This window comes from Rhynchophorus ferrugineus, unplaced genomic scaffold (assembly GCF_030347505.1).
Source record: "Rhynchophorus ferrugineus isolate W39M unplaced genomic scaffold, kcgeb_rfMv2 rfM9, whole genome shotgun sequence".
Classification (NCBI taxonomy): domain Eukaryota; kingdom Metazoa; phylum Arthropoda; class Insecta; order Coleoptera; family Curculionidae; genus Rhynchophorus; species Rhynchophorus ferrugineus.
This window is the reverse complement of record NW_027472588.1, coordinates 14,996,823-15,020,781: the sequence shown is the minus strand read 5'-3', so window position 1 is coordinate 15,020,781 and position 23,959 is coordinate 14,996,823. Positions and strand designations below refer to the sequence as shown.

At 30.2% G+C, this 23,959-nt stretch overlaps 1 protein-coding gene across 3 annotated transcripts in view; it reads left to right on the top strand.

Moving 5' to 3' along the window:
- The window catches only part of LOC143202080 (aquaporin AQPAe.a), a 51,564-nt gene extending 27,671 nt beyond the window's left edge, over positions 1-23,893 (top strand). For all 3 annotated transcript variants that reach the window (XM_076413354.1, XM_076413353.1, XM_076413355.1), the window contains 5 exons: positions 11,259-11,452; positions 14,091-14,234; positions 14,294-14,545; positions 18,062-18,142; positions 23,410-23,893. In XM_076413354.1, the coding sequence (XP_076269469.1) occupies positions 11,259-11,452; positions 14,091-14,234; positions 14,294-14,545; positions 18,062-18,142; positions 23,410-23,541 (803 nt within the window). In that variant the 3' untranslated portion in view covers positions 23,542-23,893. The remainder of the gene's footprint in view (positions 1-11,258; positions 11,453-14,090; positions 14,235-14,293; positions 14,546-18,061; positions 18,143-23,409) is intronic.
- Positions 23,894-23,959: the final 66 nt, after the last annotated feature.

Genomic DNA, 23,959 nt, shown 5'->3' with positions numbered 1-23,959 from the left:
ACTTATAAATAAACGATTAGAGACAGAACTGATGATTCATTATCACTACAGCAAAATGAGTCTACATGCTCCAATATCGAATTATATGATTGTTTAAATAATTACTAATTACACAAATATGATAATGTTACTGTAGTTATCACGTCACATTGATTTTATTGTTCCATTGTGAGACAGAAATGAAACTTGTTAGTAAACATTTATCGTTAACTAATCAATTGTCCTAGAACAACGGTTATTTTATTCAAAACAATTGTTAACAGATCAAAATACAATTAATGACCGACAAGTATTATCTATATGGTCAGAAATAGATAATAGTGTAATATTATATTATTTTAATGCGAAGTTATCGTTATTTTTTCTTTACTCGATTTACTTTGCCAGTTTATGCAATATCAACTTCAAATAGCATGTAAATTGGGCTTTATATCTATTGTAAAATGTAGGGACGAAGCAGGGACTAAAATAGAAAGTGGAACTTATAAATAAACGATTAGAGAGAGAACTGATGATTCATTATCACTACAGCAAAATGAGGCTACATGCTCCAATATCGAATTATATGATTGTTTAAATAATTACCAATTACACAAATATGATAATATTACTGTAGTTATCACGTCACACTGATTTTATTATTCCATTGTAAGAAAGAAATGAAACTTGTTAGTAAACATTTATCGTTAACTAATCAATTGTCCAAGAACAACAGGTTATTTTATTCATAACAATTGTTAACAGATCAAAATAAAATTAGTGACCGATAAGTATTATCTATATGGTCAGAAATAGATAATAGTGTAATATTATATTATTTTAATGTGAAGTTATCGTTATTTCTTCTTTACTCGATTTACTTTGCCAGTTTATGCAATATCATCTTCAAATAGAATGCAAATTGAGCTCTATATCTATTGTAATATGTAGAGACAATAAATAAACGATTGGAGGGAGAGAGAGAGAGCTGATGCTTCTTTAATACTATACCAAAATGAATGTACTCATCTCCCCAATATCGAGTTGTATGATTGTTTATATAATCACCAATCACACAAATATGATAATATTGTTAGTTAGTTGTCATGTCACACTGATTTTATCGTTCCATTATGAGAAACAAATGAAACTTCTTAGTAAAGTTTTGTCGTTAACTAATCAACTGTCTTAGAACAAACGTTAATTTATTCATAACAATTGTTAACACATCAAACTAAAATTAGTAACCGATAAGTTTTGAGGTTTTAATAAGTTACTACGTTGTACTTCCTTTTTAGTCGACATCGAAAAAGGAGGAGGTACTATGTTAGGCTAGATATATTTAAAAATATGTTCGCCGATTTCTCCCTGAATTGTGGGCCGATTTCCAAAATTCTTTTTTTATTCGAAAGAGTGTACTTCCGAGATGGTCCGATTGAAACCAAATCCGGAATTGGGGGAAGGGGGCGAAATCGATGGAAACGCTTAAATTTCAAGGGCGCGTACATAGTTTTCACATATTTCTTATCTAAAATAATCAGATAGTTGTGTGTAATGTTATTGCTGAGCTGATATGACGGAAAATCGGAAGTCGTTCAGTGCAAAAGTTTTTTGTGTTAAAAATCTAAGTTTAATTATTTTTAAATTTTTAGTGAGCTCCTTATATATTTTTTGAAGTCCGTTAAATTTTTTTGTTAACATTTTTTTATATAACATTGTCCATTCTTATCTAAAAGTTTTTCTCTTTTCTACTTTTTAGATTCTCCCTAATATTATGAATTTAATAGAATTTATACGTTTATTGTGTTTAAATTAAATGTTTGTACTATTTACATTCAAGTTACAGGATTGCTTTACAGTAACCATGATGATATATTGCCCAATACCACCTAACGACTACTATTTCTAGTAGAATTCATTCAACAATTTTTTTTCCTGGATATTTGAATTTATATATGCGGGTATCTGTACCAAAAATTACTTATATGAACTAACCTATTATCGCCATTAATAATAACCTTTGTTATACTCGCGATAACCTTAAGTTGTCCGAAATAACATTCTTTTTTTACGTAATACATATCGTCTTTGGTATCGAAACTAATTTATAAATATGTTGTTATTTTTATCTCGTTACATAAAAGGTTCTGTTTGTTGGCTGGCCATTTACGTTTATCGTTATACTATATTATAAATAATAATAATTAACCTCAAGACTCGCGGTTGTCTTATTTGGATAATATTTTCTTAACTCTACGAAAGAATGGAAAAAATGTTTTTGATTGTGTACAAAAACCAGCAGTCTTAAAATAATTAACATGTTATTTTACAGGCGGGATAGCTGGCGCAATTAATGTCAACTATAATTGTATGCTATACGATGGTGTAATATGCATATTTTTTATGTAATTATTATGAGATAATATACCAGTTATTCATGAATCGATGTTCTTTTAAGTTTATATTTTTATTTCTATTCTCTACATGTTACTGGATTCTCATGTTTATTCTATAATTCTATTTTCACAGTAATTAATATAAATTAATTAAATTAATATAAAATACATTTTTTAAAGTTAGCAAACGTTATTAAGTATTTTTACAGCTCTGTCCTTGGCAACGGCTCTGTTTCTTTCGACATCTTCAAATCTGGGGTTGTAAAAAAAATTTGGAAGAATATAAAGTAAAACAACAAGGTATCCCTCGTCCAGAATTTAATAAAGAGGTGGTCTGATATATATTTACCTGATTACAAATATTCTATGTATTCACTGGGAATATATCGACAGGGTAGTGCCTTGGGGCCACTCCTGTATCTGCTTTATATTATTGATATACCAACAATAAAAGAAGCAGTACTTGGAACATTTGTCGACCTACAGTTATCATGGCAAAACATGTATTTATGTCTAAGGCTGTAGAAAAAGTACAAGTAAAGTCTTCAAGAACTACAAATAGACTAGAGACTAAAATTAAAGACATTTTATCGGTCACTCATAAAGCCTACCTATAGGGTGTAATTGTGGAGTTGCACTAAGACATCAAACCAACCAGTAATTCAACGCATCCGAAACAAAGTTCTACGATTAATTACCAATACTTGCCGTAACGTAACCAACAAAGAACTGCACAATGATCTCGAAATCGAATGAATACACGAAGTGATCCAAGATTTCGCTTCAAAACATGAATTAAGTTTGCTAAATCACTGCTAGACAACACGCAGGAAATAAAAAGATTGAAGCTAACCAAACCACACCAACTTGTTTAGTGTATAAGTAGATAAGTTCTATTTTAATTTGGGAAATTCATAGTGATGTATTAATCCGATGCACGCCTTGCTTGTGTATTAATGCAAGTGCAGCAGAACAGTACTAATAATAGATTCTACTAAGCATATCTAATGTAAGATGTAATTAATTTAAAAAAGAACTAGGACATAATTATAACCTGAATAATTAGAGTCCAGTACTGAGTAGTGAAAGCCATTATACAAATTTATTTCGGATCAGAAGAATTAACCAAGACCTCCAGATTGTATTAAATCCAAGCCAGTCAGAAATGGTGGAATTTTACTTTCTAATAAAATTGATTCCAAGCTTCATTTCGTTTCAATCTTCTGATTTCTTCCGTTTAGGTTTTTTTGTTTTCTGTTTTAGCCGTATTTCATGTTTTACCACGAAATCGCTTCGAAGATCCAGTTGATATCGAGGTCATCTTACAGTTCGTCGTGAATTCAGTAGCTATAAGTACCGATAATTATTCGAAGAATTTTTTTGTCCAACATAACATCTCCAATTGAATACGATATGGATGGCAAGGTATCAGACATTAGGTTGATATGGACAGATTGCTAGCTATTAAGCCATATTTCCTTGTCTCTATTCTATTAATCTTGTTAACGAAATATTCCAAGTCCTATTTCTTTTGCTGTTAATATATGGGCAGTGTATCAAGGAATCTAGCCAAAGTAACTTTGAATGCTGATAATGACCCTTCAGGCTATATTCTAAATTTTATTTCGAAACAAATAGTTCATTCTCAAATTCCATACCCATTTCGCCTGTCGAATACTTGTGAGACGTCCAGCAGTATTACAGGACTTTCAAATGTATTTTCAATAACCGTTGATACCCTATGTACTTGGTCGACTCAACATCAGCATGATGATTGCTTTTCGTTGCAGTTCTTTCAATAATTTAGGAAAAACATCAGCTCCAGGAACCTATTTAGCCCTAATCATAGTTGTCTTAGATTTGTCGTGAAAATTGGCAACTTTAACAGATCAATTGAAAAGTCCCCCGCCTACCATATTAAAACACATTTCCTTGGCAATTTTTTTTATTCAACATAATTCCCTTTAAGGGTGATAAACTGATTATAGCGACCCTCCAACTTTTCGATACCATTTTTGTAGTACGATTTGTCCTTTGCTTCAAAATAGGCCTCAGTTTCGGGGATCACCTCTTCATTCGACGAAATTTTCCTCCCAGGAAGAATTCTTTTGAGATCTGACAAGACGAAATAGTCGTTGGGTGCCAGATTTGGAGAATACGGTGGATGAGAAAGCAATCCGAAGCTCAATTTTTGCCATCGTTTTCACTGACTTGTGACAGGGTGCATTGTCTTGGTGAAGCAGCACTTTCCTTTTCTTCAAATACAGCCGTTTTTCGGCGATTTCGTCCTTCAAACGTTCCAATAACGCTATGTAATAGCCGCTGTTAATTTCAAGCCTTCGTATTTCAAGGTAGCCAATGAAAATTATTCCATGCGCATCCCAAAACACAGATGCCATAACCTTGCCAGCCGACTGTGGCGTATTCCCACGCTTTGGAGCGGGTTCATCGTGTGCAGACCACACAAGTGACTGGCGATTGGACTTCGAAGTGAAATGATCTAGCCATGTTTCATCCATTATTACGCTTGATCATCTCCAAATACTGCTCCGAATCATCAACTCGTCGTTGTTTTATGTCAAAAATGAGCTCGCGCGGCAACCACTTTGCATAGAGCTTTGTCATGCCCAAATATTCTTGAATGATATGATGTACACATTCAGTTGACATCTTTAAAGTGTCTGCTATTTCATTCAATTTCAATTTACGGTTTTCAAAATCATTTTGTGGTTTTTTTAAATGTTTTTATCGGTAACAACCGCTTTTGGGCGTCCACTGCGTTCACCATCTTCGGTGCTCATTTCACCACCTCTAAACTTAGCATACCAATCCCTGATGGTTGATTTTCCTGCGGCAGTGTTCGGAAACTCGGTATCAAGCCAAGTTTTTGCTTCAACTGTGTTTTTTTCCGTTCAAAAATCAATATTTTATCAACACGCGAAATTCCCTTTTATACTTTTTTTGCACAATAACAAAAGTTGCTTCACTCAAAATGTTATAATTCACAGCTGTTAAATTTATACACGTATCTTTTGATGGTTAGGGCTAACTAAAAAATATATGGATTTAATTCTAGTAGCTCCATCTATATGTCAGGCCGGGGACTTTTCAATTGACTTGTTAGCTGGTAAATCTAGATTTTATCTAGATCGAATAATTTACTGTGATTATAATAACCCAATAGTCATTGCTGATTAAACTGCAAATCATATGAAAAATTAAAACATTTTTCTGAAAACAAACAAATCAACAAGAATATTTCTAAATCAAATGTAAACAAAAAACGTCTTCTTGGAATTTGAAACTAAAATATGTTTTATCTCTTATTTTTCGATCTTGCTTTATACATGTTAGGTTATTCATATTTTTTCTTGAGAGGTCAACGGTTGTTTTTAAAACTATGTAATCACATGTCGATTGTTATCATTTATCAGTTCCTACTTTTGCTTTGAATTTTTTAGTTTGAAATTAAATACAAATTTGCTTATTTTATTGTGAACAGGTCCCAATAAGATCTGTTATTATTTCGGCATTATTTAGTTTTAAGGTAAATATTATTTTTTATTTATTTTAATATGAAATTTAAAAGTTATATTCTGATATTATAGCAAAAGCTATATGAGCTAAGACTAAAATATTAATTATTTATTAGTGTAATCTATATTAAATTATTATCTGAATAATTACACATTATAGCTTTATTAAAGTAAAAAAACTTTTAGTAAAATTTAAAAAATACATACATTAAATTGTCAGTTTTCTTATCTATTATTCCTATAGCCTTCGCAGTGATTTACATAATTGGAAATTATACTTTAACCCGTTTTGTTACTTTGTCGAACATTAACTGTTAAAAGTTTTAGTTGCTTTCACCGTAATTGAATAGAAATAGAAGCTTTCATGACATATCTTAAAAGTTCAAGGATCATAGTTTATTTTTGTATATTCAAATCACTTTGCAATATTTCATAAAATATAAAACAGGCCTAAGTTTTTCATTTCGAATTCTAATTTTCAATTTTAATATATATATATATATATATATATATATATATATATATATATATATATATATATATATATAATATATATATATTTTATTTAAAAAATAATGCATAAATTAATCTTTAACATAGTTTGTGAATTTTAGATTTCTTTATCAGTTTATTTTAGAAACAGTTTATATGACTTGATATAATTGTTTTAAGAAATAACAGTTGTATTTAAGAATCTATTGATATGTGGGCTAATATATTCAACATTTAATGAAACTTCTTTGCTGAGTTGTTTCATTCCTATTAAATATCGAAATAGAAAAATTCACTTTCTATGGTATTAAATAGTTTCTATCTGGTTTTATAATTTTTAACAGTTAGAAACTAATTTGGTAATGCCATGCATTAAATTTAAACGTTGTGCTAGTTTTTTAATCACAGTAGTGCGCTGATTGTCTTGAAAATTTTAAATTCATTCTAAACCATTTTATGTTCTACAGATCTTCTGCTTTTCTTGAATATATATTTGATAATATTTTTCAATTATTTTTAATTGATATATATATTTGAATACAATTTATTTTTGCTTTATATTACATAAAAATTATTTGTACTGTAGATTTTTTTTACATTACACATTTGGAGGCTACCCTCCCCTATCCATCTTCTGTACTTCTCACTGTCCAGACGCGAACAAAATGTTGTTAACAGAATTCAAATGTGGTCATATGTTACAAGTAAAAGTGAACTAATTATTGCCAATAAAGCATCCACACACTATATTACTTTATTTGTCACTAGTTAAATGACTGCCATGAGCTTTGAGTTTTCATTACAATGAAAGGCTTTAAAAAACTTAAAAATTACATAGTTCAACCATTATCAGCATCTTTATTGATATTTTTTTCAAACTCAAGGTTTAAATAATGCAATACTTCTGTTAAATTTATAATTATTTCACTAAAAAATACACTCTACACTGTTTATAATACATCTGTATAATAACTGTTAATATGAGACACGACCATTATAAAATCATTTTTATAAAGAAAAACATTGCATCTTATTAAACCTCTTAACATTGATACGTTAGTATTTGTTTGCGTTTAGTTTTAATTGCGTATAGAAATACACTTATAATATCAGTTGTTTATTTCGTCATGACTGCAATATAATAGATAACTTATCGATATCTTTACATAGGATATTCGTAAAAATATAGATGAAAAAAATCTTTTTTTCTATAAAAAGAATCAAAAATCGTATTAAAACTAGATTATTTGCAGTTTACTTTGGCTGCATATGTTACCACGTGAATTATCATAGTGCTTGCACATTTGCGTTTAATATCGTCATCTTGAACACAATAATAAACCCATAAATCTATTTATTTTCGTCGACATTAACATCTACACATATTCGAGTGAAAAGCGAATGATTAATTTCAAAATTTCCAACAATCGAGTCGATAACAATATATTATATTAGTGTTTGTTTGACATTTCTACTATTTAAATATAATTAATTAGCAAAATTAGATCGTCTTATCGTTCTATAATGAATAAAGTATTACGTAACAGAAAGACAATTCAACAAATCAACAAATTAGTAATGTCCCTAGGCCAATATTATGATCTAGTTTAACACCTAATGTATTCGAGTCATCTTTAGGGATGAAATATTGTTAAAAAAAAAAGAATGTTTTAAAAACTATGAGATTGACTGGAGAATAATCAGGATTTTAAAACAATTCGTTCTTTGAAGTTCGTCTGAATTTAATAATTTCAAAATAATTTTCTTCTTCTCGAAATCGTGTTTCATTTCCATGAATGTCTGAAACCAAATTATCAAAAATATTAGAAAATTAACTTGCATTTATTGGATTACCTGTTCATTTCATCAATATCGACGTGTTAACATAAAATGGCATTGACTTTTTTTTTTCGATTTCTATACAACACAATGTTTATATTCGAGAATGTTCTTCTTTTGTCATTTATGCATCCCTTTGTACTATTCTGCTTTCACACAGTCAGTTTTACACAAGTACCTAAATAAATCCTAATCAATCTGTGAACGTCGTATGTTTCGTATAACGTCGTATCTAGACAGATATTCATTACAAAAGCTTTTTTTGAAAATTTTTGTCCCTTGTCAAGATACCAAGACTACCGTACACAATACCCTGTACAACTATTTACCTCGAACAGCCTCATAGTTTTATGCTTTTTACCCATACTTGTTTTAGTACTTACATTTAACTATACTGTACATTTAACAAGATGTGATATTTAACATTATATTCGTGGTTTTGGTTAGTAATATTTAAATTCAAAACTTTAGTTTTATTCGTAAATTTAATAAAAGCAGTTTTCAGTTGATTGAGTTTTGTTCTCTCTTTTTTAGTCCATTCTATGATTTCATGGCTAGCTGTTTGGCTAATTTTCATTATGAATGCTTCTCTGTCCTTGTCCGCTGCACAAAGACCTATATCATCTACGAATGTCACTATTATAATTCGTTCTAATTTGGGCATATAATTAGTATATAAAAATATATTAGGTTGGTGCAAAAGTAATTTCGATTTTTCATGTGGCATATCATTAGTAAGACTTATTCAATGAAGCCGTACTATAGCCTGTTTGAAGGGTAAAAGTCCATAGGACATTCTAAATTAAAATATAACAATCCGTCTGTTTATCCACTCAAAGATTATTACACTTTGGAAATGCAGGATAGATAGAGAATGATAATTTGTTCGTTTCTGTTCTCAAAATGTCAATCTTAAAGATTCAAGAATATTGCCTAATTAACATAGAAATATAGTATAAATATAATAAAATACAAATACAAAATCGTGTATTTTTTGTCGTATATTTGAAATACAAAAATAGTAGTTTAACTATTTTTATTTAAAATTCAAAATACAATTTGGAAAATATATACACTTTGACAATACACAATTGTAAAATAGAATAGACCTAATCCTGCCCAGCCGATTAATCGGCAAAAGAAGAATTTCTTTCTATGAACACTAGATTTTTATATATACCTGGAGACATACAGCCTCTTGTTGGAGAAAGAATAAAACCTGCTAAGGAAAACAGGTTTTCTACATGTCCTGATGAGCACAAACTTGTATTATATTGTATCAACACCACCAGAACGATCTGATCTTGTGTAGTGTCGTGTAGTGAGGTGCATATATTAAAAAATACAGCAGTGACATATATAAACATTATTTCACCAGAGACTGAGATAGGGCCGATGGATCCTCCTAGTTATATACCTAGATTTAAGTTGTCATAAGGACTAATTCTAGGTTAGTTGGAAACGACTAGCAACAATGCAATAAATAAATAATCAAAAAAAAATATATGAACACATTTGTTATGTTTGGATACCATATATGAGTAATAATCTTTGTACTTTTATCGTTTGGAAAGCTCAATAACTCGATGGATTATTGTTCCTCTTGACGTAAACAATAAAACCATCATCTTATTTGCTAGTACTGCTATTCCTGTTACTCTCAGGCATTATTTTTGCAAGACTTATTGTATTACTGTTATATGTATTATTTGCCCCTTATTTGTCTGCTCCATGTTTCGTGAACAACAGTTTAAATATGAACTTCCCAACACTGGGTAGACGATATATGTTATTCCATCTCTCAATACTGTTAAAAGACTAAACATGAACTAACATATAAAACTATTTTCAACTATTTACGTAAGGCTGCAAACTAAAAGAAGCTCGATACTTGGGTTCTAAATGAATTAATAGTGAAATTTTTAATAAACCGGGTATTCTAAGCTCACAAATAGTTGCGAAACTTACATCGGCACCAAGAAGTATAATGCTATGTTATTTAAACCTATCCAAACCTTTAATTGGACTCTTTATTGTCAATAATTAATACCATTGAGGTAATCGATGGAAAAAAATCAACAGATTTTTTTAGTAGAAAGTTATAAGCTGTCTTCCAGCATGACAATGCTAGACCACACACATCTTTACTGACTCGGCAATGATTGAGAGTGTATGGCTGGGAAGTTTTGATGCATCCACCGTACCACCCAGGCCTTACCCCGTCCGACTCTTTTTTGATATATTCAAAAGCCTTCAATGGTCTCTTAATGGTGTCAAATAACGTAACTCATATTGACAAGGTGTCAGAACAGGTTATGAATAGAAGGAACAATGTCTGGTGTATACGAGGCACAGAACAATATTTCACACTTTAACGGCGATTTTAACTTGGGTTTTAGCATTGTGATATCACGAAATAATTTTACTGCGTTTGTATTTGTATAACAATACTTATTTTTATGTTCAATAATCAATAGCAACTTTACATTAAACATGTTAGGGTTGAGCTTCCAATAAGTTATTTCTCGACATTACATCACAGAGTTTTTGACAATACTATTTTGTAGGCTGAAAAATAACGCAAAATAAAACGTACTGACTGACTGAATATACTTCTACATAAAACCATTGTATTTGAAACAATATTTTTACGATTTCTTTATAAATTTTAAACAAATTCTGGGTGTTATAATGAGTCTTTTTATTATTTATTTATACTACGTAACCTATATATAAGTCTATATCGGAAAATCTGTTAACCTTATATATTTATCTGAGCTATTTTTAAAAATCCCAGGTAAAATGATAACTGACATTATCATTTCAAGTGTTTAATGAATCTAAGCACAAATATGTGTTCATGTTTTAAGAATATTCATAAATACATGTGATTAGAGTTGGAGTACTGGTATTTTTTTATATATATAGCCGATCTATAATCTCGCAGTGTATTTACCTAGTAGATTCAGTTCACAGTGAACTTCGATCAGGTTGACTACAGCGCATTTAATTACAGGTAAAAGGATTCAAGTGACGGACAATATGACGACGGTGGATAGGATGGTCTTGTTCGCTGGTGAAGTGGGTGGTACCGCAGTACTAGTTTTTCTCGGATGCATGGGTTGCGTCACGGGAATCGCTTCGGGCGGTATCATTCCGCACGAGCAAATCTCCTTCACGTTCGGCTTAGCTGTGATGGTAGCAGTACAAGTAAGTGATATCATTTAAACACATATCTTTTTACATAACAATTATGCAATCATTGAAACATTGCTTTCTAACTTATAAAGAATCAAGGAATCAAACAACAGTAAACAAATGATTATATCAATAGAATTCCGAAGAATGATGATTTATTTAAAAAGTCATCTAGTGCAGCTTAAAAAATTTATCAATATAAAATTATGCAAATATTTTATTTGATTTTTGTATAATATGAAATCTAACTTAGTAGTTTTTGGTAGGAGAACCGTAATTATAAATAGTCTGATGATGATGATGATGTGATATCTGAACTATAAGTTGGATGTTGTCATAGTGGAGGGTAATACCTTTTCTATCGTTCAATTGAGGTTGTTTTTTCGCAATTGCTTGCGATAATTTCTCTAGTTATCCGCAATATATATGACTGCCCAGATTGGCGGATTCTGTCACCGCCATTGATGTTTCCAATGATCATATAATATTCATTGTTTCATCCGTATATCTGTATTTTCATTATTATTCTGTCAATTTTCATTGTTTTTCTCAATTTTTAAACGAAAATAACTTCCCATAATTTCGATTAATTTCGAAGTATCTCCTTTTCAACTAGAGTGGGTCTCCTACGATTCTGGCTGCGGTCTCTGTTTACAGAATTTGTAGCCACTTGTATTTTTGGTTATTTAACACCCAATATTCATTTTCTTATTGTTGGAGATAGCGCAGGAACTAAAATACGGGCTAATTTTTAGTTCTATTTATTTGATAGAGTTTCAGATGCCTGAAGATGGAAAATATGAACGGGTATATTGGTTAAGGTAAAGATCATAATGTTCCGAAAATAGAAAGATGGAGAGCTATAATTTTCTGTTTTAACCATAATGCTCAGTTAATTGAATTAATTGAATATTTATGTGAGTCATCTGGTGATACTTGTTTGAGACATTACCTCGTGACTAAATATTCGTCTTTTCTGTCATTTAAGGGCCTTTATATCTCCACTCTCGAATTGATTTGGATTTTAGCACATCTAAAATGCTTTTCAGTAATTATTTCATATACTCAGAAGCACAAACCAGTCTCGGGTCGGGTCCGGATCCAGACCAGGTCGGGCATATGGATTGTATCGGACTTAGTTGAATTCTTGTCAGTTTGGTATCATTTGTAACAACTTATATGCTATTTGCGCCATCTATCGGGAAATGCAGTGAGCTCTGACTCAGCACTATTGATATAGCCAAATATTTCATTCAGATAATTACAGAATATAGGTAACTGGGTAAGATATTTTAGGCTCAGACTATCATAAAACAGTTGAAGGCATTTTGGAATGCAAAAAAAAATTACGCATAGGAACTCCCGGCCTGCAAACAAGAATTTTAGTTTGCGACGTTGCCAGTTCTTATAAATTATATATATATATATTTGAAGAATGTAATGTGTACACAATAATTATTTAAACTGTTTAAAAAAATTATTTATTATTTATTAATCGTACATATTGTTTTTTTTCCTTTACTTTTAATTATTGTATATATATATATATATATATATATATATATATATATATATATATATATTTAATAATTTACCTAGTATTTCTCTTGAAATTTATTGGCACAATTTTCATCTGCTATAATATAATAAATGTAATTTGAGGAACCTTTTATAACATTTAACAGTAAAGGGAAAGAAACAATATGTACGATAACAAATATAATTTATTAATTATTGTGTACACATTACATTATACTTGAATAGAATTTCCACACATGTCTCTTCACATTACTACAAAAGCTTTTTTATTATGTTCATAAATCAAATTAAACATTTCGTTGTTCATATTAGTAGTAGTTCAATTTTCAAGGTACAACAACCAATAAGCGAGAAACATCAATATTCTAAAGCTTACTTATGAAACAATATCATACTTAGTGTAAAATCAAATAAAATATAAATATAATATGATAATAAATTTAATATAACAATAAATCAACTATACAATACTATATACCTACATCTATATACCTACCATATATCTACTACTATAAAAATGAAAATATAATAAAATAACAATAATAAAAATGTAGTTCATTTGATTCTAGGTCTCGATCATTTGTAAATGGTAACGTCGCAAACTTAGGTCGAAGTTTTTACATTTCACTGTAATATTTAATATATATGAGATGCTAGATAGTAATTTATCACTTAATACAAACATAAATAAACAACATTACAAAACGTCATTCAATAAATAAATAATCTTATATTAGGATGGGAAACAGCAAATTTCCTTAAGATAATCAAACTGAAGGCATGTTTTAAAAATGTAGACATTAAAGAATCAGAATGCTGGTTCTTTAAATATTAACTTTTGACGTGGATTAAATCAGATATTCATATTTATTTATCAATATAAACAATTAACTAAATGTAACTCAGTCTCTAACCATGAATACCTGAAGGATATTCAAAATAAGTTTCAAGGTTTGCATTTGGCGTGAGATTGAAGAATGTTTAAGCATTCGCAGATCTAGAATCTTCAGAAAACTAACTCTGACTCCAAAATGAAAAATGTTTTAAAAGACAACAAAAGCGTAAACGTCAATACTGGCATTTCATTCTATAATCTTTTTTAATATTACAGGTTTTCGGTCACATTTCTGGATCTCACATAAACCCAATTGTTACAGTAGCTGCACTGACATTAGGAAATATTTCTCTGATTCAAGTACCAATATATTTTGCTGGCCAACTGGTCGGTGCCTTGGCCGGTTTCGGTTTGTTGAATGTACGTTTAAATTAGTTAACCTAATCGACATGATGAACAACTCAATTTTCTGCCATCAGATTGTTACTCCAAGCAAGTTCCTCGGCAATGAGCTGATTCAAGTAAACAATGTGACTGTAAAAACGCTGGGCGTTTGCTCGCCAGCTCTGCATCCAGATGTAACGCCATTCCAAGGTTTCTTTGTTGAATTTCTCATCACCATGATACTGGCCTTGGTCTGCTGCGGAGTATGGGACTACAGGAATCACGACAAGCACGATTCCGTCTCTATACGTTTTGGTTTTACTATTGCCGTTTTGGCTATGGCTGCTGTAAGTATTTATTAGCAATATTATCGTATACAATTAATTAATTAATCAATTCACTTATAAAATAAAATTGGAAAATAATCTTTTACAAATGTGTAATAACAAATCTATTGTTTAATGGATGATAAACAGTTATCACACAATTGTAATTTACGAGACGCTTACAACTGTAAACACTTTATTATTTATAATTCAGAGACAAGATTTGTATATATAACATGTTTTATTAAACGTACAAATATTTTTCTTTTTAAATAGATCTAAATTGTCTTTCCTACATTCATAAATACTAGTATGTGACAGGTGTAATATAATATGCAATATTTTTCAATAATATTTTATTATATTTGTTCTGAATAAAAATATAAATATTTTCCGTACATTTTTTGAAATCTATCTTATTACAGAAATCTATCTTATTCTATCACAAATAAATGTATGTAAAGAATGATTTTGATTTGGCATTGAAGAAGACAAACATCTGTAAAATCATCTTAATTAACTAATCACTTTAATTGACTGAAATTTAAATACCATGTCAAGCAAAATGAATTCTTCATCTTTAAAAGACGAAAAAAGGCCAAAGCGGCTAACTGGACACATTAAGTAATAATTTTTTACCATGACAACCATATATTTATTGTTGAAGTAGTTCAAAAATACTCATAATAACAAAAATGGAATGTGATATCCTATATATCACCTGCTGTTGGTTACAGCCAATCCTAATTGAAAATTTCGATATTCAATACAATTAATTATTAATAAGAATTATAACTTAATCATTTTGATTTAAAAAAATATTTCCAACAATCCAACTGCAAAAAATATTAACGTATATAAAAATATTTTCACTATTATGGACACATTTTACCGTAATCAATATAATCCCTAACAACATCAGTATTCGCCACAAACCTGTAATTCAGATAAGATAATTATCTAAAAGGAATTTGTAATTTATTAAACAAGCAGGCAGACTAACTTGTTTTCTTATTTGAATGCATTTGTACTTCTTAATAAGTTTCAGTTCCTCTTGGTTTGGTGATAACAATTTTCTATGAAATATTTTTTAAGATGTAAGAGAAGTCGTAAATCGCAGCTGAGGCTAAATCTAGCAAATCAGCTGTGTTTTAAAACAATTCAAGTTTTTTTGGCTGAAAGTGAAATTTTGATTATGTTCTTATGAAAGATGATATCAAAATGGCGTTGACTGCGACTGTTACTAGGAACTAAGCGGACTTCTTGAAAAACCGAGCACTTTCTTTTAGAGAGAAAAACAATTCACTACATAAGTACAATATTTTTTATTAATGGGTGTATAAGTAACTGAAATATATATTGATTTTTATAATTATTATACCACAGAATTTTCATTTCACACGTATTTTTTACTATATTTGTTAAAAATAAATAAATTTTGCAGAACATAAAATTTTCATAAAAAATGTTATTTTTTTCTATTTTAAATTTTAAATTCGTACGAAAACACCCCGGCCATCATATGACGTCTGTATAAAGTTAATAAACAATGAAAATAGGCACGAAAACATCAAAATAATGTATTTCGTGTGTTAGTTATGAATTCTAGAATGTATAAATAGTGTGAAGTCCTGTACATCAAAGAATCTAAAAACTGTTGCAGATTTGTTGAAAAAATATCGATATAACTATAAAAACGTTAAATATATATCTATGATTTTTAGATTGGAGGTATAGAAGCTATTAAAAACGATATTTTTCAAACAAATTGATATGTTTTCCAAATCAACTACCTTTATTTTGAACTTCGAGATAGAATTCAATTTATAATACATTACAAAAATTATGATATATGTATGATCTGTTACTGAACATTGACGGAACTTGCTTTGACTGGTATTTAACTTATCTTTACAGAGTGCTGTAATTAATAGTTATATTTGTAGGGTTGTTTTTAAACACATCTTAAATAAATAAAAACAGAGATCAAAATAAATGATATAACAACTACTTAAACAATAAATGTTGATAAACAATAAATCTTGATGTCTAGGTGGTCGTGTGTTCTGAAAACATAATGAAAGTGTACTTGAACAACCAATTTTCAATGACAAGCGCGAAGAACTTGAATTATAATAGGTACTGGTAATTATTACTATAGATACTTCTAATTCCTGGTAATATTGAAATATATGGCACTGACAATTCAGTTAAAATGCTGACAGCCAAATATAGGGGTAATTAATTTTGCTGGCGGGTCATAATACTGATAAATAATAATATGGATAAATAAATGCATCGACAAATACTGATAATGGATAATATTGATAATTTTAATAAAACAAAAAGTAATAATCTCTAGTAGTTAATAACATTTAATAATGGACAGTCATTATAAAACAGACAACGGTACGAAGGGAAGGTAATACCCGACGTATCAGCTTATGTTCTAATACCAACGTAGACATGTACGTGCAATGAGATCAAGGGAGCCAACACGCAAGATCCACTAAGATTAGTAGGCCTCGCTAGGATTAAGCTAAAAACTCAAATAAATAAATAAGCAATACATTGTTGCTATTGTTGACCCACATTTCCAGGGGGGAAAAGCCAAAGACCACACGCTAGATACTCTGTCACCAAGAGCCAGCAGAAGCCACTTTAGGTGGCGTTTAAATATGCTTCAAGTTATCTATAGATCATAACTACACATCAGTAACTCTCGTCATTTTGCCGTTAGTTTCTGGTTTATAAAATAGTTATAATTTATATCTACAATTGTAACCATAAACCTATTTTCTTTGATTTACCTTAATTTAAGAATTATGGGGAATATATGACGATTCGAAGAAATAATAAAGTAAACTAGAATAAAATAGATAACGATAAATGGATAAATTAATAAATAATGAATGGAGAAGAATAAAGAGAAAAGAAAATAATAAATAGAGAATAATAAATGAAGAATAAAAAATAGGAAATAATAAATGAAGATTTAATAAATTATAAAAGAGAATTAAAAAGAGGTCTGGAAATCGAATACCCTGTGAATAAACTCACCATTTCATGAAACAAAACAAAAGGTTGGGCGGCACAAAACACAGTAAAATAAACTGAATACGAAAATCGTAGTGACACTCAGCATCGCGTCTTCAAAAATGAACCCTTATGAAGTTCTAACGTCCCTTGAACATGTTAATATATCACGTCTGGTAAATACATCCCCTAAAAGATTAGCAATGTTGTCATTCATGGTAATTATCTATGTTGTTAAGTATTTGCAAAGGCCACAAAATCTACAATGAAAAAGAAGCGGCAATCCCACCTAGCTCCTTTTTTTTTAAACATGAACGACAAAAAATTAAAAGGTGTAAAATATCGAACTCCAGATAAAATTCTAAGTACCATAGATATTCGGAACGATTTATAATTTCTTTAAAAGGTATGTCTTTGTGTTTAAGGAATAAGAAAATCGAACAAATACAAATAATTAAAACTCGCCTTTACAAATTGTATTAACATTTTTTATTGTTATAGGGTCCATACACTGGTGCTAATATGAATCCCGTGAGGAGTCTTGCCCCAGCTCTATTCAACGGTGACTGGAAAGATCATTGGGTTAGTATAAAGTTCTCATCGCACACTATTCATTTGCATACTCACCGTATTTCGTTAATATATTCTCCCCCTTTCATGGATTTCCAACCGACGTAACGCTATTTACATTCTGATAGTAAATCAGTTCAAGAACAACCGCTCGACTCGATAAGATTCGATCTAGGCGCCTGCTATCAGCCAACCCTAATACCCATAATCTGTTGTTTTTAATTCATAATTATTCTTATTGTTCTAGATTCGAATAAATCAATCACTGTAATTTATTACAAGCGAAACAATTATCGCGAAGTTTCTATATAGCTTATCAAGTTTTCGTGATGAAATATCTTGTTTTATTTAATAATATATACTCTATTACGAAATTAAGTAGAAATTATGACAATAGTCACCTAACTTAGCAACTTTACCACTTCATGATCTAGTTAATCAAACTAACCTATGAACTTCTATAGAATGTACACAAATTGAAAGATGTGTTTAAACGTGGACTTAAAAGAGTATTTTTAAAACACTTTTATTTTACGGAAAAACGTGGCGGTCCTATCTTAATATAAACGAACACCTATCCATATTCATATCAGTTTAACATAAACAAACCGTCTTGTCTCTTCGAATAACCAGACCCGTAGAGTCACGCGATATAACACATAGATTTTGAGGTTTTATGTGGTATGTGGTATCTTACGTATTAACTAGTGTTAGTTATAGCCAATCATAAATGAAAATTTTAATATTCAATATAATTAAAATGTCGTTTTTAATAAAATAGTTATAATTTAATAATTTTGCTTATATAAATCATAATCCAATTGCTAAAAAGTAATAGAAAGAATTGACGATATAAGCATATTCAATATAATCTCTAACAAATTTAGATTATGTTCTTATGAAAAATATGTCATATTTGACATAAATGGCGTCAAAAGTTTACCTTTACTGTTACTAATACAACTAAGCGAACTTCTTGAACAACCAAACCTTTTCTGTTAGAAAGAAATACAGTTAATTACATAAGTACAACAATTTTTATTAATAAGGAGTTTAATTAAGTAAAATTATATTGATGTCTGTAAGTATTATACCACAGAAATTTTCATCTTAATGGGAAATATATCTATTTATATAATAACATATACTCTATTAAGAAATTAACTAGCATATATGAGTATAGTTACTTAATTTAGCGACTTTAACACTTCCTGATCTAAGAGTTAATTAAACTAATCTGTGAACTCGGAAAAACGTGGCGGTCCTATCTTAATATAAACGAACACCTATCCATATTCATATTATTCTAACATAAACAAACCGTCTTGTCCCTTCGAATAACCAGGCCCGTATTGTCACGCGATATAACACATAGATTTTGAGGTTTTATGTGGTATCTGGTATCTTACGTATTAACCAGTGTTAGTAATAGCCAATCATAATTGAAACTTTTAATATTCAATATAATTAAGAAGTCGTTTTTAATGAAATAGATATAATTTAATTATTTTGATTATATAAAAACATTTCTAACAATCCAACTGCAAAAAAAGTAATAGAAAGAATTGAACATATTCAATATAATCTCCAACAAATTTTGATTATGTTCTTGTGACAAATATATCATATTTGGTATAAATGGCGTCGAAATTTGTTATTTGTTACTGTGTTATTTGTTGTTTGTGTTTAAAATTGTTACTAATACAACTAAGCGAACTTGTTGAACAACCAAACCCTTTCTGTTAGACAGAAAAACAGTCAAGTACATAAGTAGAACAATTTTTATTAATAAGGAGTTTAATTAAGTAAAATTATATTGATTTCTGTAATTATTATACCAAAGAAATTTGCATTTTAATCGGAAATATGTATTTATATGATAACATATACTCTATTAGGAAATTAACCAGCACTTAACTATCATACTTATATGTGAACTTTTATAGTATATACATAAGTTATGAAATGTCTTTAAAAGTTACCTTATTAAAACCTCTTTTAAAACTCTTTTATTTTACGGAAACAAATGACGATCATATGCCTAAATATCATAGTTATTACATCTTTCAGTCTAACATAAATACACCGTCTTCAGTGTTCGACTCAAGTTCATTAGTTATCGTTGGTTTCTTCCCTTAGTGATGGTTTTGTTAGATTCCAACCTGACACTACCCGATTCTGCTTTAGGGCACGTAAAATTCGACGTCTCTTAACTTGAGATTGTATGTTGGCCCTTCTTTTAACTATACTCGTGACTTTGATGTTCCAGTAAGATGGCGCTACGTGCCATTTTGCATGAACATTTAAGGGTATAATGACGAGAATTTTAGAACCCACTAGACTCCTCCTCGAATATCGCATATCTATATGTCTCGAACTCCAAATTCGATCAGATGTATGCGGCCAATTCATAAAAAATTTGGTCCAATCCGCATATTGTGCCAGCAATAATGCTTAAAATGGTTTAAAAATTTTAAAAGTGTTTATTTTTACTACATTGCTGAAGACTTGTTATAGTATGAAACCCGTTAAAAATTATCTAAATAATTGTGATTGAAGTGTGAAATCTAGTATGAACTACAAAAACCAATGGTGGTGTTAATTGGAATTATGAACCAAACAACAAAATAAATACTGAACAACTCTACTACTAAAATAAGGGTAATAGACCAAGCTTGATTAATGGATCTCCAGAATTATGTTTTATTATAATGCAGGACTAAATTTAGGAGTTATTCGCACTAACAAATCATGAGGCAGCCGAGTTTTTATCAGTCACCGTTATTGTAATAATAATAACTGACTTTTGTAAATGAACAGATATGTTAAGTAGTGGTTTGGATGATGACTTAGATGGTCTGGCATCAGCATTATTACTTCATATACACAACTTTCGACATTAACCAATAACCACAATAACTTGATTCTTATTTTCAAAAATTCATGTTGGCATTTTTCTCAATATTGTATTGTTTTGTCAATAAAATGTCTACAATGCCGGACCTATACCACTGTTCCTGAATTTTCTATCGAAAAATATGAAAGCGCAGGATTAGAAAATAACCTGGATCGAATCATGTAATCATACATTGACGGAAAAGTTACAGAAAACCTTTGAAAGCCCCATATATTTATCTTAATATCATTTATTTACTTGTGCACGTGTCCTTAAAGCCGATCAAAAATATTTGGAAACAGTTGAAACTCAGACTAAGCCTTGACTAAACTAAGTCTTGCATCACTGCTTTTCATCTCCAAATGTTATTTCAACCAACTGCCATTTTCCAGTGTCCTTTCATGTGTTTCTCAAACAATCTCAACAATGTTAGGTCCTGTCTTTGCGACAGAATTTTGCGGGGCATCTTTCATTCCACGGGCATGCCCCAATAATTGTAATCTAGATCTTTAAATCTGTTCTTCAACTTTGCACTGATTGTCACATCTTAAACGAATGATTTCATTTGTGGTATAACCTCAGAGAAACATAGAATTTGTCTTAAGCATCGCATTTGAGAGATATCAAGCTTAAAGATGCTATGTCTGAGAGCCATGCAAAAGAATTAGTAAAGTAAGCGTTCGAAATAGCCAAATTTTACCATTGGCCGCACCGTAGTATTGGCTGCACCTTGGCCAATTCGCCTAACTACGTCAGATCTATGTTATACAAGCCAGTTTATTCTGCATTTGCTGTAACTGGATCACACTGAGTTTTTAACCGACTTCAAAAAAGGAGAAGGTTCTATGTTCGGCTGTATATATATTTTTTATAATGTATGTTCGTCGATTTTCCGTCAATTATGGACCGATTTTCAAAATGTTTTTTTTTATTCCCCTTAGAACCAAGTTAGGATCAGATGGGGAGAAGGGGAGAAATCCACGGAAAACCTCAATTTTCAAAGGCACGATGTTCAATGTTCCCACATATTTTTTATCTAAAATAAGCAGATATTTGGGTATAACGTTATGGCTAAACTGATATCACCAGAAATATGAAGTAGTTCAGTGTAAAATCCACTCAGTTTGCTTTTTAAGCATTAAACATATCATATGAGAAGTCGTAGAAACACGGTAGGCAACTGTTTCTATAGTGTAATAGTTAGAACATTAAGCTCATAGGGGGAGGTCACAGGTTCGATTCTCTAGTTTGTTTGGAACGTTTGTTAAATCAACTTGACTAGGTAGTGGGCCCCAGTGCCTGAAACTTTTCTTATTTTCAATTATTTTTTCTTTATTCCTATTTTTCCTCATACGGGCTGTACTTTTACTTGGGCTATCCACTGTAATACTTAATAAAATAGTTCAGTAATTTATTGATTAAATATCTAACACTAAAAAGAGAAAAATAAAATATTTTTACAAAAAAAGTAAAACCGGCTTCAAAATATAAATAAGGAATTTATTTATATTTTGAAGACGGTTCTTTTTTTTTGTAAAAATATTTTATACAATAGCTTTCTTTTGATTATTTCTGAAGCATTTTCATATAGCTCTGCACTGTTAACTATATCATGAGAAATGTTACAAGCCTCAACGTTTATATAAGATAATAAAGCGATATTATCAGCTTTTTAACAAAACTGTCAATGTGGACATGTTTGTTTTTGAGAATGTTTCGCATCATTGTATCTACGACTAGGTTGAAAAGCAATGTAGAGAAAACATCTCTTTAGGAATTACCATTCCGGAAGTCAAATAAATTTGACATATCATTTTTCGCTCGCAATGGCTAATTGATCCGTCGTAAGATGTCTGAAGAAGTCTAACAATTTTTGGGGGAACATGATCAGCTTCCAAAGCTGTCCCGAGAGTGTGGGCAAATCTATACAGTCGAAAGCAGAGTAAATATTCCAATACAATACCATTTCGTCCACATCCAATACGTTCCTTGATAAACTGGAAGAATATGAATCTATACAACTGCAATTCACTATAAATCCGACCTGCTCTTCTCGATTTATCTCTTTGCTACTTTTTTGAAGTCTAATTTGTATCATCTTAATAAAGTCCTCCTGACAACTGATAGGAGAGTTACATATCGATGGTTTATACAGTGTTTACTATCTCCTTTTTTATATAGGAACAATTATTGCTTTCTTCCATGTCGATGGTACTCTCCTTGATTGCGAAATTTAATATGAACGAAATATGAACTCTTTAAAACAATGCTTCCCTACTGGTCTTGATTATTTCTGTCATCAATTGTTGGACTTCAGTGGTCTAACCAAAATATATATTGGCGCAAGAGACACGATGATATAATATGAAACTTTTGGTTTTAGGTGTATTGGCTTGGACCATTACTCGGTGCCTTCATCGGAGCTTTAGCCTACAGGATTCTCTTCAACAAAGTCGCCCCACCCAAACCAGAGACTGGCGAAACCATTCCATTAAATGACAACAACAAGGCTTAAGTGGTCCAGAGGAATACGCCAGTGCAAAACAACGATACACCGTACTTACATTTTTGATAAAATACAAATCCGATATTAAATCACAAGTAGCAATAGAACTCATTTAATTGTATTCTAAATTTGTTCCACTTACGAACAAATGTCTGTCTCTTGTTCTTGATGCCGACAACACTCAATATTTTAAGTGACCACTTAGTTGAAAATATAGATCTTAATTGTATATAAAATATAGTGTATATTTAGTACAAGTACTTATTAATGTTTTGAAATTTGTTTTGATACATTGTTCAATAAAAATGTCTGTTAGTTTAAAAATATTGTATATATAAGTAAAATATATTTAAAAAATCTATATTATTATTTTCCTGAAGCATAAAAAGAAGAATATTACAAAATTCTATTCTTGTTGATCATTTTA